The sequence below is a fragment of the Vipera ursinii genome (genome assembly GCF_947247035.1).
Source record: "Vipera ursinii genome assembly, chromosome: 15".
Classification (NCBI taxonomy): Eukaryota; Metazoa; Chordata; class Lepidosauria; order Squamata; family Viperidae; genus Vipera; species Vipera ursinii.
This window is the reverse complement of record NC_139528.1, coordinates 6,421,894-6,441,335: the sequence shown is the minus strand read 5'-3', so window position 1 is coordinate 6,441,335 and position 19,442 is coordinate 6,421,894. Positions and strand designations below refer to the sequence as shown.

The 19,442-nt window shown below is 46.7% G+C and overlaps 1 protein-coding gene across 1 annotated transcript; it reads left to right on the top strand.

Moving 5' to 3' along the window:
• The first annotated feature begins 11,223 nt into the window (after positions 1-11,223).
• Positions 11,224-18,689, top strand: LOC310647211 (ras-related and estrogen-regulated growth inhibitor-like protein). The gene is made up of 4 exons (XM_083374280.1): positions 11,224-11,931; positions 15,590-15,643; positions 15,759-15,835; positions 17,854-18,689. The coding sequence occupies exons 1-4, from the start codon at positions 11,817-11,819 to the stop codon at positions 18,271-18,273; spliced, it is 666 nt and encodes a 221-aa protein (XP_083230406.1). The 5' UTR covers positions 11,224-11,816; the 3' UTR covers positions 18,274-18,689.
• The last annotated feature ends 753 nt before the right edge of the window (positions 18,690-19,442 follow it).

Genomic DNA, 19,442 nt, shown 5'->3' with positions numbered 1-19,442 from the left:
CCTTGACTTTGGCTTGTGCCTTCTGAACGCTGGACTTTCCTTGCCTCATTCACCCTCTTGTGTTGTGGATTTAATTTCGTCTGGAGGGTTTATGTCGTTTGGGAAACTTTCAAGTGCCTTATGGACTCACTGGCCGTCGCTCTGTGGACTAGCATTAGTCTACTTTTGGCTGGACTTCATTGGGGCAGCTCTGAGTTTTTGGTAAAGGGCATTGCCGGGGAATATTAAGAAACCCACTAAACCACTGTTACGTGAGTGAGTGGGACAGCACGCTGTCAGCCATGGAGGGGGAAGCATCTTTCTCCTAGGGGAATTTCACCCAGGCTTTCCTCTGCAAGCCTTCTAGGATGATTCAGAAGACCTGTCTGCCTTCATCAAATGGTGGTGGCTGTGCCTGGCTAACAGCTGTTTGCCAGAAGAGCGGTTGATGGGATTGCTCTCCATCACCCCCTTGTGCCCCTAGGATGCTCTAGCTTGGCTGGCTGAGGAATTCTGGGAGTTGAAGTCCACAAGTCTTAAAGTGGCCAAGGTTGGGGACCTCTGCTCTAGGTGAGCCCCACACTCATACCAAAGAATGACTGAGTCACTTTCTGAAAATGAATGAGAATTGTATTGCGGGCACGGCTTCCAGGGACTTTCCTTGCTTGCTAAATAAAACCTTTTCAATCTTTGCTACCTGTTCTTCTGCTAGGAGCTATTAAAAAGAGATCGTCTCTGGATGGAGACACGGCTTTGCACGTGTCTGTCACAGCCCCTCTCCTCCCTGCCTGGAAGGGACGAAATCAGTGTGTCTCTTAAAAAAAAAAAAAAGGAGATCTTGTTTCTGAAAAATCACAGCAGGGACCCAAAAGCTACAAAGGCCTATTCAGAGATTAAAGGGCGAGTTGTGAAATAAACATGATGGGAAAACCCGAGGCTGCTGTCCAATTTCAAAAAACGAGTTCCCCCTTTTTCCTGATAAAGGACCAGCTCAGTATAGAATTAGCTGTCAGTTAGGAACTAAAAGGCAAATCTAGACAGCACACTAAAAAGCAGAGACGTCACCCTGTCAACAAAAGTGCATATAGTCAAGGCTATGGTCTCCCCACAGTTGCAATGTATGGCTGTGAAAGTTGGACCATAAGAAAGGCTGAGCGCCAAAGAATGGAGGCCTTTGAACTACGGTGCTGGAGAAGACTCCTGCGAGTCCCTCGGACTGCAAGGCGATCAAACCGGTCAGTCCTAGAGGAGATCCACCCTGACTGCTCTTAAGAAGGCCAGATCCTGAAGCTAAAACTCAAAGACTTTGGCCATCTAACAAGAAGGAAGGACTCACTGGAGAAGAGCCTCATGCTGGGAAAGGTTGAGGGCAAGAGAAGAAGGGGACGACAGAGAATGAGGTGGCTGGATGGAGTCACTGAAGCAGGAGGCGTGAGCTTAAAGGGACTCCAGAAGATGGTAGAGGACAGGAAGGCCTGGAGGAACGTCGTCCGTGGGGTTGCGATGGGTCGGACATGACTTCGCAACTAACAACAACAACAAGGAACAAAAAATGCTAACTTAGTAGGATCAGCTTGGCCCAGATGGCTGCGGATGGGTTATATATCTTGAATCACAGACTAACCAGATGGACACCAAGCTGGGGGAAATGGCCAAAGTTTGGAAGGCAGATTCAAGATCCAGAAGGAACTTAACCGATCTTCAGCACTGGACCTTATCCAACCAGCTGCAGTTCATTGGTGAGAAAAGTAAAGTCCTGCACTTGGGCAGGAAAAATCAAATGCATCACTAAAAACAGACGATGCCTGGCTCAAGGGTGAAAGGGATCCAGCTGTCCCAGTGGACAAACATTTAAATATGAGCCAGCCAACAGGAAGCTGTGGAGGCCAAAAAAGCCAATGCAATCCTAGACTATATCAACAGAGCATCAAGATCACGTAAAGTGATAGTACTGCTCTAAATTGCACTAGTTAGACCACACTTGGAATACTGTGTCCAAATCTGCTCACTAAGATCCAAAATAGATGCCTAGAGCAACAAAGATGATCAGGGGACTGGAGGCTAAAACATATGAGGAACAGTTGCTGGAATTGGGAGTGTCTAGTTTAATGAAGAGAAGGACGAGGGGGGGGGGGGGAACATGATACCAGTGTTCCAATATCTCAAGGGCTGCCCCAAAGAAGAGGGACTCAAGCTATTCTCCAAAGCACCTGAAAGCAGGACAGGAAGCAACGGATGGAAACTCATCAAGGAGAGAAGCAACCTAGAACTAAGGAGAAACTTCCTGACAGTTAGAACAATTAACCAGTGGAACAACCTGCCTCCAGAAGTGGTGAATGCTCCAACACTGGAAGTTTTTAAGAAGAGACTGGACAGCCATTTATCTGAAAGGGTATACGGCTTCCTGGCTGAGCAAGGGGTTGAACTAGATGACCTCCAAGGTGGACTTCAACTCCCAGAATTCCTGAGCCAGGAGGCTCAGCTTGGAAACCTCTCCCTTTCCCCTCAGCGTGGCTGGCTCAGGAATTCTGGGAGTTGAAGTCCAGGAGTCATAAAAGAGCCAAGGTTGCCTAGCCCTGGTCCAGACAGTCATCAGGAGTCCACACCGACTGGAAGGCACGCAAACAATGTCCTCATGAAGGAAAGGAAGAATGTCGTTTAACTAAAAGAGCCGGGTCTTGAGAAGGTCAAGAAGTCCAGGCCAGGGCCACAAGACTCAACCAAGCAACCAGCCAGGTTCACGAGAGGGGAAACCTTTACTGTGGTTGCATGGGCAGAGATGAGGAGGGCTGAGTTGGGCAGATTTGAGGCAACGCTCATATGTGACAGGAAATGGCTCAGTCAGAGGCTGAACGTTTCCCGCTCAAAGTTCAACATGCAATCCAAACAACCCATCAGCCTCTTATTTATAGCTTGCTGATGTTAAGAGTTGATGAAGTGAGTCAGCCAGGCTCGTGAAGTGGATGATGATCTATGTTTTGCTTTCACTAAACCAAGCCGTCTGCAGAGACCGGGTTGAGGAGGACTTTGGTTTCTTTCAAGTAAAGCCTCCACAAAAGTGAGAGCAGCGGGGAGTTCCTGACTCAGCCCCTCCTGAGGGGTCCGCCAGGAGTTGGGCAATGCAGGTCAGAATAATGGAGTAACACAGTTGGAAGGGACCTTGGAGGTCTTCTAGTCCAACCCCCTGCTCAGGCAGGAGATCCTATAGTATACCATTTTAGATAAATGTTTGTACAGACTCTTCTTGAAAACTTCTAGTGTTGGAGCACCCACAACTATGGGAGGAAGGCAGATAGACATCTATCTGTCTATCTATCTGCCTATCTATCTATCCATCCATCATCTATCTGTTTGTCTATCTACCTACTGTATCTATCCATCCATCCATCATCTATCTGTCTATCTGCCTATCTATCCATCCATCCATCCATCATCTCTGTTTGTCTATCTATCTGCCTATCTGCCTATCTGCCTATCTGCCTATCTATCTATCTATCTATCTATCTATCTATCTATCTATCTATCTATCTATCTATCTATCTATCTATCTATCTATCTATCTATCTATCTATCTATCTAATCTATGTATCTATCTTATCTATCATCCGTCTGTCTGCCTATTGATCTATTGATATATCTATCTACCTATCTCTCTCTATCTTATCTATGTATCTATCTTATCATCCATCTGTCTGCCTATCGATCTATCGACTTATCTACCTCTCTCACTCTCTCTTATCTATCTATGTATCTATCTTATCCATCTATCTGTCTGTCTATCTATCTAATCATCCATCCATCCATCCATCCCTATCTATCTATCTATCATCTATCCATCCATCCATCTACCTACCTATCTCTCTATATATCTATCTATCTAATCTATGTATCTTATCTATCTATCATCCATCTATCTGTGTCTGTCTGTCTGTCTGTCTGTCTGTCTGTCTGTCTGCCTATCTATCTATCTATCTATCTATCTATCTATCTATCTATCTATCTATCTATCTATCTAATCTTTATGTATTTCATCTATTTGATAGAAACATAGGTCTGTAAGGGACTTTGGAGGTCTTCTAGTCCAACCCCTTGCTCCATGAGTCATAAAAGGGCCAGGTTTGAAGATCCCTGCCCTATAACATTTCAGACAGGTGACTGGCAAGACTCTTCTTAAAAACCTCCAGTGATGGAGCAACCACAACTTCTGGTGGCATGCTGTTCCACTGATTTAATTGTTCTAACTCTCAGGAAATTTCTCCTCAGTTCTAGGTTGCTTCTCTCTTTGATTAGTTTCCATCCGTTGTTTTTTGTCCCGCCTTCAGGTGCTTTGAGAAATAAGCTGACCCCTTCTTCTCTTTAGTTCTAGGTGAAGAGACTGGACAGCCTTTTGTCTGAAATGGTATAGGGTTTGCTGCCTGAGCAGGGGGTTGGACTAGATGACCTCCAAGGTCCCTTCCAACTTTACTATTATGACTACGATTAGGTGGCTTTTCTCCTTGATTAGTTAACTAATCAAGCTAATTAATTAATTAGCTCAAGTTGGGCCTCTCAACCTTTGTGATTCTGTGATCCTCAGAATCCTGTTCGTCAAGAGCCTACTACGGTCTCTTCATTCCAGGCTGGGGAGGTGTGTGTATATCACAACCCTACAGAGGAATCTGTTGAAGCCTCACTTCTAAAACTGCCCAGCCTCCTGAACGTGCCAAAGCAAACCAGTTTCCAAACCAGTTTGACTGCTAAGACTTTTCCCAAGGAATCCAGAGCATTCTGGCCTGGCGCCTACCCCTCTAATAATGCAGCCTAGGATCGCGTTGGCCTTTTGGGCTGCTGCCGCACAATGCTGGCTCATGTTTAAGTGATTGTCCACTAGGGCTCCAAGGCCCCTCTCACAATTACTGGTGATTGGGAAGGCCACACGCCCAGGCCGCCTGTTTGATAGTATTCTGTTTGCAGCCACGATCTTCTAAGGTCCTTCTGTGCTAACTATAGACAGCAGAGTTACAGCAAGGATTCTCTGTCAATTTTCAGCTGGCGTGAGAGAGCTTTTTGGAAACAGCCATCTCTTGTGGACGCTTGAATCTAGATTCTTGCACGGAGCAAAAAGCTGGACTTGGTGATCAGAGGTCCCTCCGAGTTCCATAATTCTAGAATTGCAGAGCCCATCCCAAGGTCCTGAAGGTCTTGGAAGCTGATCAAAGAGAGAAGGAGCCTGGAATTGAGGAGAAACTTCCTGACAGGGAGGACAATCAACCAGTGGAACAGCTTGCCACCAGAAATCATGGATGCTCCGTCACTGGAGATTTTTAAGAGACTGGACATTCACCTGTCTGAGACGGTATATGTTCTCCTTCTTGAGCAGAGGGCTGGACTAGAAGACCTCCAAGGTCCCTTCCAGCTCTATTCTATTCTATTCTATTCTATTCTATTCTATTCTATTCTATTCTATTCTATTCTATTCTACTTTGTTCTGTTATATTCCTATTCTATTGAATATTTTACATTCTATTCTATTCTATTCTATTCTATTCTATTCTATTCTATTCTATTCTATTCTATTCTATTCTATTCTACTCTATTCTGTTATATTCCTATTCTATTGTATATTTCACATTCCTATTCTATTCTATTCTATTCTATTCTATTCTATTCTATTCTACTTTGTTCTGTTATATTCCTATTCTATTGTATATTTTACATTCTATTCTATTCTATTCTATTCTATTCTATTCTATTCTATTCTATTCTATTCCATTCCATTATTCTATTCTATTATTCTATTCTATTCTATTCTATTCTATTCTATTCTATTCTATTCTGAAATTCTATTCTATTCTATTCTATTCTATTCTATTCTATTCTATTCTATTCTATTCTATTCTATTCTATTCTATTCTATTCTATTCTATTCCATTCCATTCCATTCCATTCCATTCCATTCCATTCCATTCCTTTAACCTGTTGGTTTTGCCCACCATAGAAGTGTCCGCAAAGTTTCACAGAAATCCATTTTTAAAATCTATTATGCACAACTTTTAGGCTCAGCTTTACTTCCCCTTTAAATCAACAATTCCACCATTGCACAATCACTTTCTCCAATACTCTCCCGAGCCAAGATCAAGTTGACCCCTTGTACTGTCTTCTACTTTTGGAAAGAGAAAGTTTCAGCAAGACGAATTAGGAATTTTCTAGAAGAACTGCAATTTTTTCTCCTCAAAGTCATAAGGTGGTCCTCTGTCTCTGTGACCTCTTGCCCCTTTGCTTTTGGAAACCATCGTCCACGGCTTCTCCCCCACAACGTTTCTTCCTCCATTTATCTTTTTCAAAATGTAATACAGGCGGCCCTGTTGTTAAGTGGATCACTGCGGCTGATATGTTTAGCAACCCAGCTCTTAAATGAATCTGGCTTGTCCTCTGATTTTGCTTGTCCGAAGGTCACAAAAGGGGAACCACGTGACCCCGGGACGCTGCGACAGTCATAAATATGACTCAGTTGCCAAGCGTCTGAATTTTGATCATGTGACCCTGGGATGCTGCAAAGGTTGCAACTGTGAAAAACGGCCATAAGCCTTTTTTTTCAGTGCCCTTGTAACTTTGAACAGTCACTAAATGAGCTGCTGTAAGTGGAGGACTATCTGTACCTTTCCAAGATGCAATCAGTGGCAAATTGGCCACAAGTTGGCCACAGTGAGTTGGCCGTGGCTAATTGTCTGTGGTGAGTTGGCCGTGGCGAGTTGTCCTAGACCAGAGGTAGGCAACCTTGGCTCTTTTTATGACTCGTGGACTTCAACTCCCAGAATTCCTGAGCCAGCACGGCTCAGCTTGGAAACCTCTCCCTTTCCCCTCAGCATGGCTGGCTCAGGAATACTGGGAGTTGAAGTCCATGAGTCATAAAAGAGCCAAGGTTGCCTACCCCTGGCCCAGGGTGATGTTTCCTCCTAGAACAGGGGTAGGCAACCTCGGCTCTTTTATGACTGGTGGACTTCAACTCCCAGAATTCCTGAGCCAGCATAGGGGAACTATGGCTCCTTCATGACTTGGGGACTTCAACTCCCAGAATTCCTGAGCCACCATGGCTCAGCTTGGAAACCTCTCCCTTTCCCCTCAGCATGGCTGGGTCAGGAATTCTGGGAGTTGAAGTCCACGAGTCATAAAGGAGCCAAGGTTGCCTACCCCTGTGGACCTAGATCCCTTGCAGGGATCTCCAAGCGATGCCCTTTCCTCGGCCATGAACGGCCTTTCACGCAGACCGCCACTGTGCAGGCAGGGCCTCACTCCCCTCCCCCCCAGCTGACTTACCTGCCGCCAACCTGCCGATCGGTGGATGCAAAGGCCTGCCAGTAGAGTGGAAGAACTGGTCCTCTCGGAGAAGAGCCAGGCCTGCAAAAGCCAGAATCAGCTTTGCTCCGGAATCCTTGGAATTCCACAAGCCCAACAGCTCCAAGCCCGTCTGTCTTTAAAGCCAAGCTGAAGTCACGCCAAGCTGTGAGGATCTGAATAAATGTTTTCAAAGAGTCTTTGATTAAAAGATCATCGGGAAGATGGTCGGCTGCAAAACAAGGCACCCCAACTGAACCCTAACCCTTTACGGCTAGTTCCTGACTTGTAAAAGTTCATTTAGTGACTATTCAAGGTTACAAAGTGACCGTTTCTCACGACCGTTGCGGCCTCCCCGGGGTCACGCGATCAAAATTCAGACACTTGGCAACCGACTCGCATTTATGACAGTCGCAGTGTCCTGGGATCACGTGATCCCCTTTTGTGACCTTTGGACAAGCAAAGTCAATGGGGAAGTTTCACTAAACAACCATGTTATTAATTTTAACCACGGCAACGATTCACTGAACAACGGTGGCGAGAAAGGTCATAAAATGGGGCAAAACTCACTTAACTCTCACTTAGCAACATCAGTTTTGGGCTCAGCTGGGCTGCTAAGTTGAGGACTACCTGTATTCATACACATCATTCTTTGCTGTTTTTAAGAAAAGGAGCTCAGCGTTCTCTAATTCATTTAAAAAATGGACTTCCTTTCATTATGGTCTCGTACATAATGTTTTGGCTATATTATTACCAGCCCGAGTTACTGGCTGAGGATGATGGTAATTGAATCCAAAGAGTAGCAAGTTAGGGAAGAATCATTGTGTCAGTTTAAATCAGCGTGCCTGGCTTAGCAATTCTGGGAGTTGAAGTCCACAAGTCATCAAAGGGCCAAGTTTGAAGATCCCTGGTTTAAAACCATGAAAGTTTGCTCAGGAATGACAGCCAACGCACTGGGGGTTTAAACAATGCACTAAGCTATTATGTCCTTGTTTGATTTTGGATTAATGTGCTGGTTGAAGCAGTCACGCTAGCTCAGACATGTCAAACACAAGGCCCAGGGGCCAGATCCGGCCCGCGAAGTGGTTTCATGTGGCCTATGAAGCCTTCCTGGAAACCGTGAGGGAACGGCCCCCACTGCCTTGGCCCTGGCCCAGAGACCCTCCTCCTGCCAGAGACCCCCAGATCTGTCCCACTCCTCCCCAGGCCTCCATAGGCACCCTTGATGCGAACCATGTAGAGCTGACCATGCCCACCCAGTAGGCCATACGCACTCTAGCCACACCCACCCAGTAGGCCACGCCCACCCAGGCCACACCCACCCAGGCCATATCCACCAGGCCCCCTGAGGGCAACTGCAATGGGGGCCCTCAAATGAAATATTTGACACCCCTGTGCTAGCTTGTAAATTGTGGCGTGGTTTAAATACGAAACAGCAATAATATGCAAACCTAGTCAATTATAACATCTTCAGGAAGCCATGGTTAAATAAACCATGGCTACACAATCCATGCTTCTACTGTCAGACTTAACTGCAGTCTTGATTAATTAAATTTATTTGCCATCCATCTCACTGATAAAGCAACTCTGGGGCAGCTTACAAAATGGGTTTCAAACATGGTATTTGGGAAGTCTTACCTGAAGATGTTGAGAGCTGAACCTAAAGCCTCCTATGCATGTAGTCCTCAACTTACGACAGTTCATTTAGGGACCGTTCAGTTACAACGGAACTGGAAAAAAACAGCTTAGGACCATTTTTTAGAATTACAACCTTTTAGGCTCTGCAAAGGAAGGCAAATGAAGGCAAATGTCTGCAAGGAGTATAAATCTTTGCATTCCCTCCCACCATCCAGTCAGAGCTGAAGAAGCTTCTTGGAGGAGAAGGGAAAAGTCTTCAAAGGAAAAACAAAGGAAGTCCAGTTGCCTGGTGGAAAAAGCACCTTTGGGTCATTTCTCCATTTTGTCCACCAGAGGGCGCTCTTGCCCCTTCTTCCTTCTGGGACCGCTGTTAAAAAGCTGCTGAGCTTCAGCAGGGAACAAAGAGTCCTCAATTTACAGCACTTCGTTTAGTGACTGTCCGAAGTTACAACGGCCCTGAAAAAAAGTGACTGACGACCCTTTTTTCATTACAACTTTTGCAGCATCCCCAGGGCCACCTGGTCAAAATTCAGAAGCTTGGCAACTGGTTCCTATTTATGACGGCTGCGGCGTCTCCCGGGGTCCCGCGATCCCCCTTTTGCAACTTCTTCTCTGCGGCAGCCCTTCAAAGACTGGAATGCTGCTCTCGTGTCCACCCTGGTCCTTCTTTTCCCTAAACTGGCCATCCCCAATTCCTGCAAGCGTAGAACAACAGGCTTCTCTCCTTGATTAGTTTCCATCCGTTGTTTCTTGTCCTGCCTTCAGGTGCTTTGAGGAATAAGCTGACCCCTTCTTCTTCGTGGCAACCCCTCAAATATTGGAACTCAGCTATCATGTCAGGCCACCCCCCAAACCTAAGCATGCATCCATCCTTCAGTAGGGTTTCCTTACTCCAATATCCCCGTTGTCCCTCTCTGTAGATTTATTTTATTTTATTTTTATTTTTATTCCATTTATATCCCGCCCTTCTCTGAAGACTCAGGGCAGCTTACAAACTTAGCAAAGACAAGTTTCCCAACTGGCTCTTTCCTTGCAAGCCCCCAGGCTGACCCCGCCATTTTGCCCCCTGTCCAAGGTTTCTCTCGGTGAGCACAAAATGATAACGGCCTCTTCAAGTCTCTCACAGAACATTGCCGTTTGCTACGGTACAGAATAGCAGAGTTGGACGGGACCTCGGAGGTCTTCTAGTCCAACCCCCGACTCAAGCAAGAGACCATTTCAGACAAGTGGCTGTCCAGTCTCTTCTTCAAAGCCTCCAGTGATGGAGCACCCACAACTTCTGGAGGCAGATTGTTCCGCTGGTTAATTGTCCTCACTCTTAGGAAGTTTTTCCTTAATTCCAGGATGCTTCTCTCCTTGATTAGTTTCCATATATTGATTCTTGTCCTGCCTTCTGGTGCTTTGGAGAATAGGTTGACACCCCCCCCTCTTCTTTGTGGCAGCCCCCCAAATACTGGAATACTGTGATCGTGTCACCCTTAGTCCTTCTTTTCTCTAAACTGGACTCTTCCCTTGCTTGGACTGAAGTTCCAGGGCTTCCGGTGTCAGCTACTGAGCAAACACTTCCCCCAAAGCCCCAGCTGCTCTTCCAGGGGTCTTCAAACTTGGCCCTTCATGACTCGTGGACTTCAACTCCCAGAATTCCTGAGCCGGCGTGGCTCAGCTTGGAAACCTCTCCCTTTCCCCTCAGCATGGTTAGCTCAGGAATTCTGGGAGTTGAAGTCCACAAGTCATGAAGGAGCCATAGGTACCCCATGCTGGCTCAGGAACTGTGGGAGTTGAAGTCCACAAGTCATAAAAGGGCCAAGTTTGAAGACCCCTGGTTTAGAGTATAGGCCAGGGGTAGGCAACCTTGGCTCTTTTATGACTCGTGGACTTCAACTCCCAGAATTCCTCAGCCAGCGTGGGGGAAATATGGCCCCTTCATGACTCGTGGACTTCAACTCCCAGAATTCCTGAGCCAGCATGAGGGAAATATGGCCCCTTCATGACTCATGGACTTCAACTCCCCCAATTCCTGAGCCAGCATGAGGGAAAATTGGCCCCTTCATGACTCAGGGACTTCAACTCCCAGAATTCCTGAGCCAGCATGAGGGAAATTTGTCCCCTTCATGACTCGTGGACTTCAACTCCCAGAATTCCTGAGCCAGCATGAGGGAAATATGGCCCCTTCATGACTCATGGACTTCAACTCCCAGAATTCCTGAGCCAGCGTGAGGGAAACTTGGCCCCTTCATGACTCGGGGACTTCAACTCCCAGAGTTCCTGAGCCAGCCTGGCTCAGCTCTCTCTTTCCCCTCAGCGTGGCTGGCCCAGGAATTCTGGGAGTTGAAGCCCACGAGTCCTAAAAGAGCCAAGGTGGCCCACCCCTGGGTCACTAGCCAAAGCCAAGTCCTGCAGCCCTTCTTCCTATGTTTTAGTCTCCAGGCTTTGGATCATCTGAATTGCTCTTCTCTGCATATGCCTAATAAGCATATGCCTAATAAGCAGGCATATACATAGAATGAAGGCTACTGCTAAGCTTGTAAGCCGCCCTGAGTCTTCGGAGAAGGGCGGGATATAAATGGAATTAAAATAAAAATAAATAAATAAAAGGTCCCCCATCTTCTCCCCCCTCCCCCGCCCCCGGCGATGCCCATCTCAGCTTTCCCCCCTCCCTCCCGCCCTGCTGGGCTCACGTGCCCCGAGGCGGCTGCACCTGGGCTCTCGAGCCACGCGGGGCGGGGCCGGCTCCGCCCTCGCTGGCCGGAGGCTCCTCCCCCCGGCATAAAAAGGCCGGCCGGCTGCGCGCGGGCAGCCAGATGCGCCGGGCAGCAGGTGGCGCTTCCAGGTGAGTTTCTCCTCCGCTCCGATCCGTTCGCCGGCCGCTCCATCTGATTTAGGCGATGCTGGTGCACCTCAAGACGGCTTTCCGACAAGCCGGGAAGATGCGCGAGGGGATCTTGCCCAAACTGAAAGCCAACGTCCTGGTCACCGGGGCGGAGAAAGTGGGGAAATCGGGTAAGTGTCGGCCGCCAAGGGCGCCGGAGCTGCCCCCGGGGGACGTTCCGGGGCAGCTGCTTTCCGCCGGGCGCTTCCAGACCTACAACCCCTATCATCCCCAGCTTGGTGTGGAAATGCGACTGGACCGCATTTCTTGCATTGGCCGGGGATGGCCGTCCCGACCCTTCAGTCCGAGTAGAGCTGGCAAGGGACCTTGGAGGTCTTCTAGTCCACCCCCCACCCCCGCTCAAGCAGGAGAGAGAACGTCCTAGAGATTAGTGCAGGTTCGAGTCCCACCAGGCTCAAGGTTGACTCAGCCTTCCATCCTTCCCAGGTAGGTAAAATGAGGACCCAGATTGTTGGGGGCAATTAAGCTGACTTTGTAATAATGCCGCTTGGGGGGTGTGTGAAAGCCCTAACAAGCAGGCATAGACATAGAATGAAGGCTACTGCTAAGCTTGTAAGCCGCCCTGAGTCTTCGGAGAAGGGCGGGATATAAATGGAATTAAAAAATAAAAAAATAAAAAATAAATGGCTCCTGCAGTTTCGCAGCCAACAACAAGCCTAACAATCTCAGATTAAAGTCAGTTAGCGGAAGTGAGAGGCTGATCCTGTGGTGTCACCTCTTAAAATGGGACAGGGACTTGCAACTTCTGGTGGCCAGCTGTTCCACTGGTTAATTGTCCTCACCATTAGGAAGTTTCTCCTTCATTTCCAGGTTGCTTCTCTCCTGGATGAGTTTCCATCCGTTGCTTCTTCTCCTGCCTTCTGGTGCTTTGGAGAATAGCTTGACCCCCCCCTTTCTTCTTTGTGGCAGCCCCTCAAATACTGGAAGAGTTGCTATCATGTCACCTACTGATCCTTTTTTTCCCCCTTCTTCCTAGACTGGCCATACCTAATTCTTGCAACCGTTCTTCATATATAGTTTGCAATAAAGGCGACTATCTGTAGCTCGGGTGTAGGATGAGGATGTAAACAGACAAGCAGATCAGACACCCTCTAAACTGCTGAAGATGTTACCCAGCCTGGGAACGAAATGTTCAGAAACCAGCCCACAAGCTCGGAGAACAAGCCTTCACCCTCATATATGTCTTTGTCTCCGGGCCATTAATCATCCTAGTTGTTCTTCTCTGCACTTTTTTTTTTTCAAAGCCTCAACATCTTTTTTTGTAATGTGACCAAAACTGGGTGCAGGATTCCAGGTGTGGCCTTACTAAGGCTTTATAAAGCGGTACTTAACACTTCGGGCAATAGAAGAAGGGGATGACAGAGAATGAGGTGGCTGGATGGAGTCACTGAAGCAGTAGGCGTGAGCCTAAATGGACTCCAGAAGATGGTAGAGGACAGGAAGGCCTGGAGGAACCTTGTCCATGGGGTCGCGTGGGGTCGGACACGACTTCTCAGCTAACAACAACAGGGTGGAATCGAGGCCTTTGAGCTACGGTGCTGGAGAAGACTCCTGCGAGTCCCTTGGACTACAAGGCGATCAAACCGGTCAGTCCTAGAGGAGATCAACCCTGACTGCTCTTTAGAAGGCCAGATCCTGAAGCTAAAACTCAAACACTTTGGCCACCTAAGGAGAAGGAAGGACTCACTGGAGAAGAGCCTCATGCTGGGAAAGGTTGAGGGCAAGAGAAGAAGGGGACGACAGAGAACGAGGTGGCTGGATGGAGTCACTGAAGCAGTAGGCGTGAGCTTAAAGGGACTCCAGAAGATGGTAGAGGAGAGGAAGGCCTGGAGGAACGTCGTCCGTGGGGTCGCGATGGGTCGGACACGACTTCGCAGCTAACAACAACAACAACTTAACACTTCACCTGATTTTGATTCTATGCCTCTGTTTATACAACCAAAGATTGGTTCTATAAACCCTGACGTGGGGGGCAGCGCTTGACCAGCCAGCCCCCCACCCAGATGGCTAACTCTGAGTCAGCTTTTGTCTTGCTTTCCTGCCTACCTTGCAGGGTTGTGGTATGTGGGGGCAAAACCAGAGTAAAGGCTGTCCCAGATGCCTCATTCGAGTCCCTTGGAATAAAGCTGAGAGAAGAGAAACGAGCAAGAATTTTGCCCATTAGAATAAGTCCTCGACTTACAACAGTTCATTTAGTGACCATTCAAAGTTACAACAGCGCTGCAAAAAAGTGAGTTACGACCATTTTCACTTACAACGGTCACCCGATCAAAATTCAGACGCTTGGCAACCAACTCATATTTACGACGGGGGCCATATGATCACCTTTTGGGACCTTCTGACGAGCAAAGTCAATGGGGAAGCCGGATTGACTTAACAATCATATTAACAACCGCAGTGATTCGCTTAACAACTGTGGCAAGGAAGGTCATAGAATGGGGCAAAATTCACTTAACAAATGTCTCACTGAACCACAGGAATTTGGGACTCAGTTATGGCCGTAAGTCAAAGACTTAACTGTATTCCATGGCTGGTCAGTTGTTGTTGTTTTTTTTTAAAAGCTGCTTTTTTCCACTACTGTGGTCATTTGTGCAAGTGCCTGGAGACAGGAAGGTTTTGGATTTTCCAGGAAAGCACCAGTTCCCTGGAAAATTGGTTCCATGTCAAAATCGGCCGCCAGGCGAGAGACTTGAGCTACATATTAGATTTCTCAGTTCTGGTCTCTCACCTATTCAAGGGTTACCTGGGTGATTTGTTTTAGGCAAAGTTCCCTAAGGGTAAGAGGTACAGTTTGCCTTGTAAGAGACCTGCAGGGAATCGAACTAAATTAGGCTATGAAAGCCTTTTGAACCCCATGCTGATTAAAATGCTGGTTATGAGTCATTCTGCTGGGGCGTCCATGAATGGATGCCTCACTGCGCTAAGAAAAAAAAAAGATAAGCCCTATTTTTTTCATAAGGGACGTGGTGGCTCAGTGGGTTAGGACGCTGAGCTTGTCAGTCAGAAGATCGGCAGTTTGGCGGGTCGAATCCCGGGTGCCGCGTAGCAGAGTGAGCGCCTGTTGCTCGTCCCAGCTTCTGCCAACCTAGCAGTTTGAAAGCACGACAAAATGCAAGTAGAAAAATAGGGACCACTACGGTGGGAAGGTAATAGTGTTCTGTGCGCCTTTGGCGTCTAGCCATGCCAGCCACGTGACCACGGAGACATGATAGCAGCGTTCCAGTATCTGAGGGGCTGCCCTAAAGAAGAGGGAGTCAAGCTATTCTCCAAAGCACCTGAAAGGCAGGACAAGAAGCAACGGATGGAAACTGATCAAGGAGAGAAGCAACCTGGAATTAAGGAGAACACAGGAGGTGTTTAAGAAGAGACTAGATAGCCATGGTGGCTCAGGAATTCTGGGAGTTGAAGTCCACGAGTCCACAAATCATAAAAAGAGCCAAGGTTGCCTACCTAGCTGCTTTAAGACTTGTGGACTTCAACTCCCACAATTCCTCCGTCAGCACGGCTCAGCATGGAAACTTCTCCCTTTCCCCTCAGCGTGGCTGGCTCAGGAATTCTGGGAGCTGAAGTCCACGAGTCCTAAAAAAGCCAAGGTTGCCTACCCCTGAAGCTTCTCACAAGGCTCAGCTGGGCTTCCATCCCCCCCTTCTTCCTTACAGTCTAATTATTCCCTCCCCCCTGCCTCCCCGTTGCTAATGTCAGGCTGTCACTCATGAAGCTTGGCTAGGAGAAATGCAGCCATGACACCAGCTTTCTCTTTCGTTCCAGCTTTAACCGTCCGGTTTTTGACCCGGAGGTTCATTGGTGAATATGGGAATATTGGTAAGTGTGTCTCTTCTTTCCTGTGGCACCTCTCCATTCTTTCTCATTTTCTTCTCTTCTTCCTCTGCTGCCCTACCTCCCTTCGTCACACGCTATTTTTGTTTCTTACCTCCAGAATCCATTTATAATCATAACACGAAGGTGGCCGGGCAGAGAGCTTCATTTAGTATCTGGGACTCGGCCTGCCCACAGGTAAGCGTCATTTCCCCATTTGTAGATGATGTACACACACATGCGTGCAGACACACAAAACACAAACACGTCTGGCAATCCTGCGCACAATCCACAGGGCAGCCCCATTCTCGGTTACGTTAGATCCTGAACGCTCATAGTTGGGATGGGGCATTTGTGAGTCCCACCCCTTCAGTCTTTAGAGGAATCCCGATCGAAGCATGGCAGATAGCCGGAGAACCTCTTGTCAGCCAGACAAGCCAGGAAGTTTGTGGAGAGACCGTTTGGCAGAGTTTATTTCTCAGCAGATACATGAATAGCTAAAATCACGTAGTTGAAATGGTCTCTGTGCCGCAGCCAAGTCCATTCACGGGCAATATTTTAACCTCTGGTGCAATTTGTCTCCTTGCTTCGCTTCTGTTCACTCTGAACAAATTGTACCTTCAGGTCCTATACAGGTAGTCCTCGACGTAGGTCAGTTCATTTAGTCAGCGTTCAAAGTTGCGACATCACTGGAAATAAAATGACACTGACCACCATCATCCCGGTCACATGACTGAAATTCGGATGCTCGGAAACTGACTCATATTTATGACCTGGGGGTGGGGTGTCAAGTGATCACATTTGTGACCTCCTAACAAGCAAAGTCAGTGGGGAACCGAGGCTCACCTAAGATCTATGTTACTAACTCAACAATTGCAACGATTCACTTAACAACTGTGGCAAGAAAAGGTCGTAAAATGGGAGCAAAACTCACTCAACAAATGTCTCACTTAGCAACATGCATTTTGGCCTCAATTGTGGTTGTACGTTGAGGACTACCTGTATTCTCGAAAGCCCCTACAGTTAGTCCTTGACTTAACACCACAACGGAGCCCAAAATTTATATTAAGCTCTCTCTAAGCAGTTTACAGAGTCAGCATATTGCCCCCACCCCCAACAATCTGGCTCCTCATTTTATTGACCTCGGAAGGATGGAAGGCTGAGTCAACCTTGAGCTGGTCAGGATTGAACTCCTGGCAGTGGGCAGAGTTTAGCCTGCAATGTTGTATTTCACCACCATGGCGATAGAATATGGAATATGGAATATAGAATATAGAACAGAATAGAGAATGGGAATACAATAGAACAGAATAGAATAGAAAAAAGGAATAGAATAGAAATAGAACAGAACAGAACAGAACAGAACAGAATAGAATAGAATAGAATAGAATAGAATAGAATAGAATAGAATAGAATAGAACAGAAGAAATATGGAACGGAACAGAACAGAACAGAATAGAATAGAATAGAAAAATATGGAACGGAACAGAACAGAATAGAATAGATGGTTTTGGGAATGGAATGGAATGGAACGGAATAGAATAGAATAGAAAAAAGGAATAGAATAGAACAGAAGAGAAGAGAAGAGAAGAGAAGAATAGAATAGAATAGAATAGAATAGAATAGAATAGAATAGAATAGAATAGAATAGAATAGAAGAAATATGGAACGGAACAGAACAGAATAGAATAGAATAGATGGTGATGGGAATGGAATGGAATAGAATAGAATAGAATAGAATAGAATAGAATAGAATAGAATAGAATAGAAAATATGGAATGGAATAGAATAGAATAGAATAGAAAATATGGAATGGAATGGAATAGAATAGGAGAGAATAGAATAGAATAGAATAGAATAGAATAGAATAGAATAGAATAGAATAGAAAATATGGAATGGAATGGAATAGAATAGAATAGAATAGAATAGAATAGAATATATGGGATGGGATGGGATGGAACAGAACAGAATGGAATATAGCAATAATATCAGCAACAACAGCACTTAGACTTATACACCGCTTCACAGTGCTTTACCGCCCTTCCTAAGCAGTTTACAGAGTCAGCTTCTCCCCCCCCACCCCCAACAATCCGGGTCCTCATTTTACTGACCTGCTGTGCTGCCTTCTAACCACTGTGCCGTCACAGCTGACAAAGGGCTGCTGCTTTGCTTATCTCTCCTCTCTTCTCATCAGTTCCTCTTTGACTCTCTGTAGGTGGCCAACCTCCAGAGCTGCCTGAACGAGAAGCAGCTGCACTGGGCCGATGGCTTCATTATAGTCTACAGCATTTGCGACCGGGCCAGTTTCGCTTTTGCCCGTCATCAGCTCCACTGGCTCCGACGTTCCAAGAGGAGGAACGGGACGCGGAGGGCGCCCATCGTTCTGGTGGGCAACAAACGGGATTTGCAGCACCAGCGGGCCGTCTCCAGCGAGGAAGGTCGGCTTTTGGCCCTGTCCACCAACTCTGGCTTTTTTGAAATTTCGACGGCCGAGACCTACCATGGGTCCCTGGTGGTCTTCAATGAACTTCTTAACATGGTTCAGGACTCAAAGAGCTCCACTAAGAAGACGGTGGGCATCCGGGAGATTGTCCGCAGCGTGTCGGCCATCTTTGGGCGAAGAAGGGCCGACTGAAGCTTGGCTGGGAAAAGCTAAGAGCGGGTGTTTAAACAGAAGCCATGATGGGGGCTCTTAACCCGAACAGAGATTCCTTCTGGCGGAACATCAGATTAAAAAAAAATTACAGAAGGAATCAAGGAAACACGTACGTGATGTACTGGTTCTCAGCACAGCTTGAAATGTTCTTCCTGATTACCATGGGAGACAGTGAGAAATAGTAAATCTTTCTATCCTAGCAGCAATTCACAGGCTTCCATTTCGAAGACAGAGTTATCAGCACCAATTGCTCAGACTTTGAATATGGAACAGGAAGAAACCTAGATGTGCTGGAGGATCAAGCAAAGATCCTTGCGCTTTAATAACCTGGCATCTGTACAGAATACCAGAATTTGAAGGGATCTTAAAGGTCTTCTAGCCCAACCACCTGCTCAGGCAGGAAAAACTACTATACTATTGCAGACAATCTCTTCTTAAAAACTTCCAGTCTTGGAGCACCCACAACTTCTGGAGGCAAGTCGTCCCACTGATTAATTGTTCTAAACTGTCAGGAAATTTCTCCTTAGTTCTAGGTTGCTTCTCTCCTTGATGAGTTTCTGTCCATTGCTTCTTGTCCTGCCTTCAGGGGCTTTGGAGAATAGCTTGACTGCCTCTTCTTTGGGGCAGCCCCTGAGATATTTTAAGACTGCTATCATGTCCCCCCTCGTCCTTCTCTTCATTAAACTAGACATACCCTATTCCTGCAACAGTTCTGCATATTTTAGCCTCCACTCCCCTGATCATCTTTGTTGCTCTTCTCCGCACTTTCCAGAGTCTCAACATCTTTTTTTATAACATGCTGACCAAAACAGGATGCGGTATCCCAAGTGTGACCTTACGAAGGCATTGTAAAGTGGTATTAACACTTCACGTTATCTTGATTCTGTCCCTCTGTTAATGCAGCCTAGAACTGTGTTGGCTTTTTTGGCAGCTGCAGCACATGGCTGGCTCGTATCTAAGTGATTGTCTACTAGGACTCCGAGATCCCTCTCACAGTCACTACTATTGAGCAAGGTACCACCTATACTATACCTGTGCATTTGGGTTTTCTTGCCTAAGTGTAGAACCTTACTTTTTTCACCGCTGAATTTCATTTTGTTAGATAGCACCCAATGTTCAAGTCTGTCAAGATCCTCCTGTATCTTAAG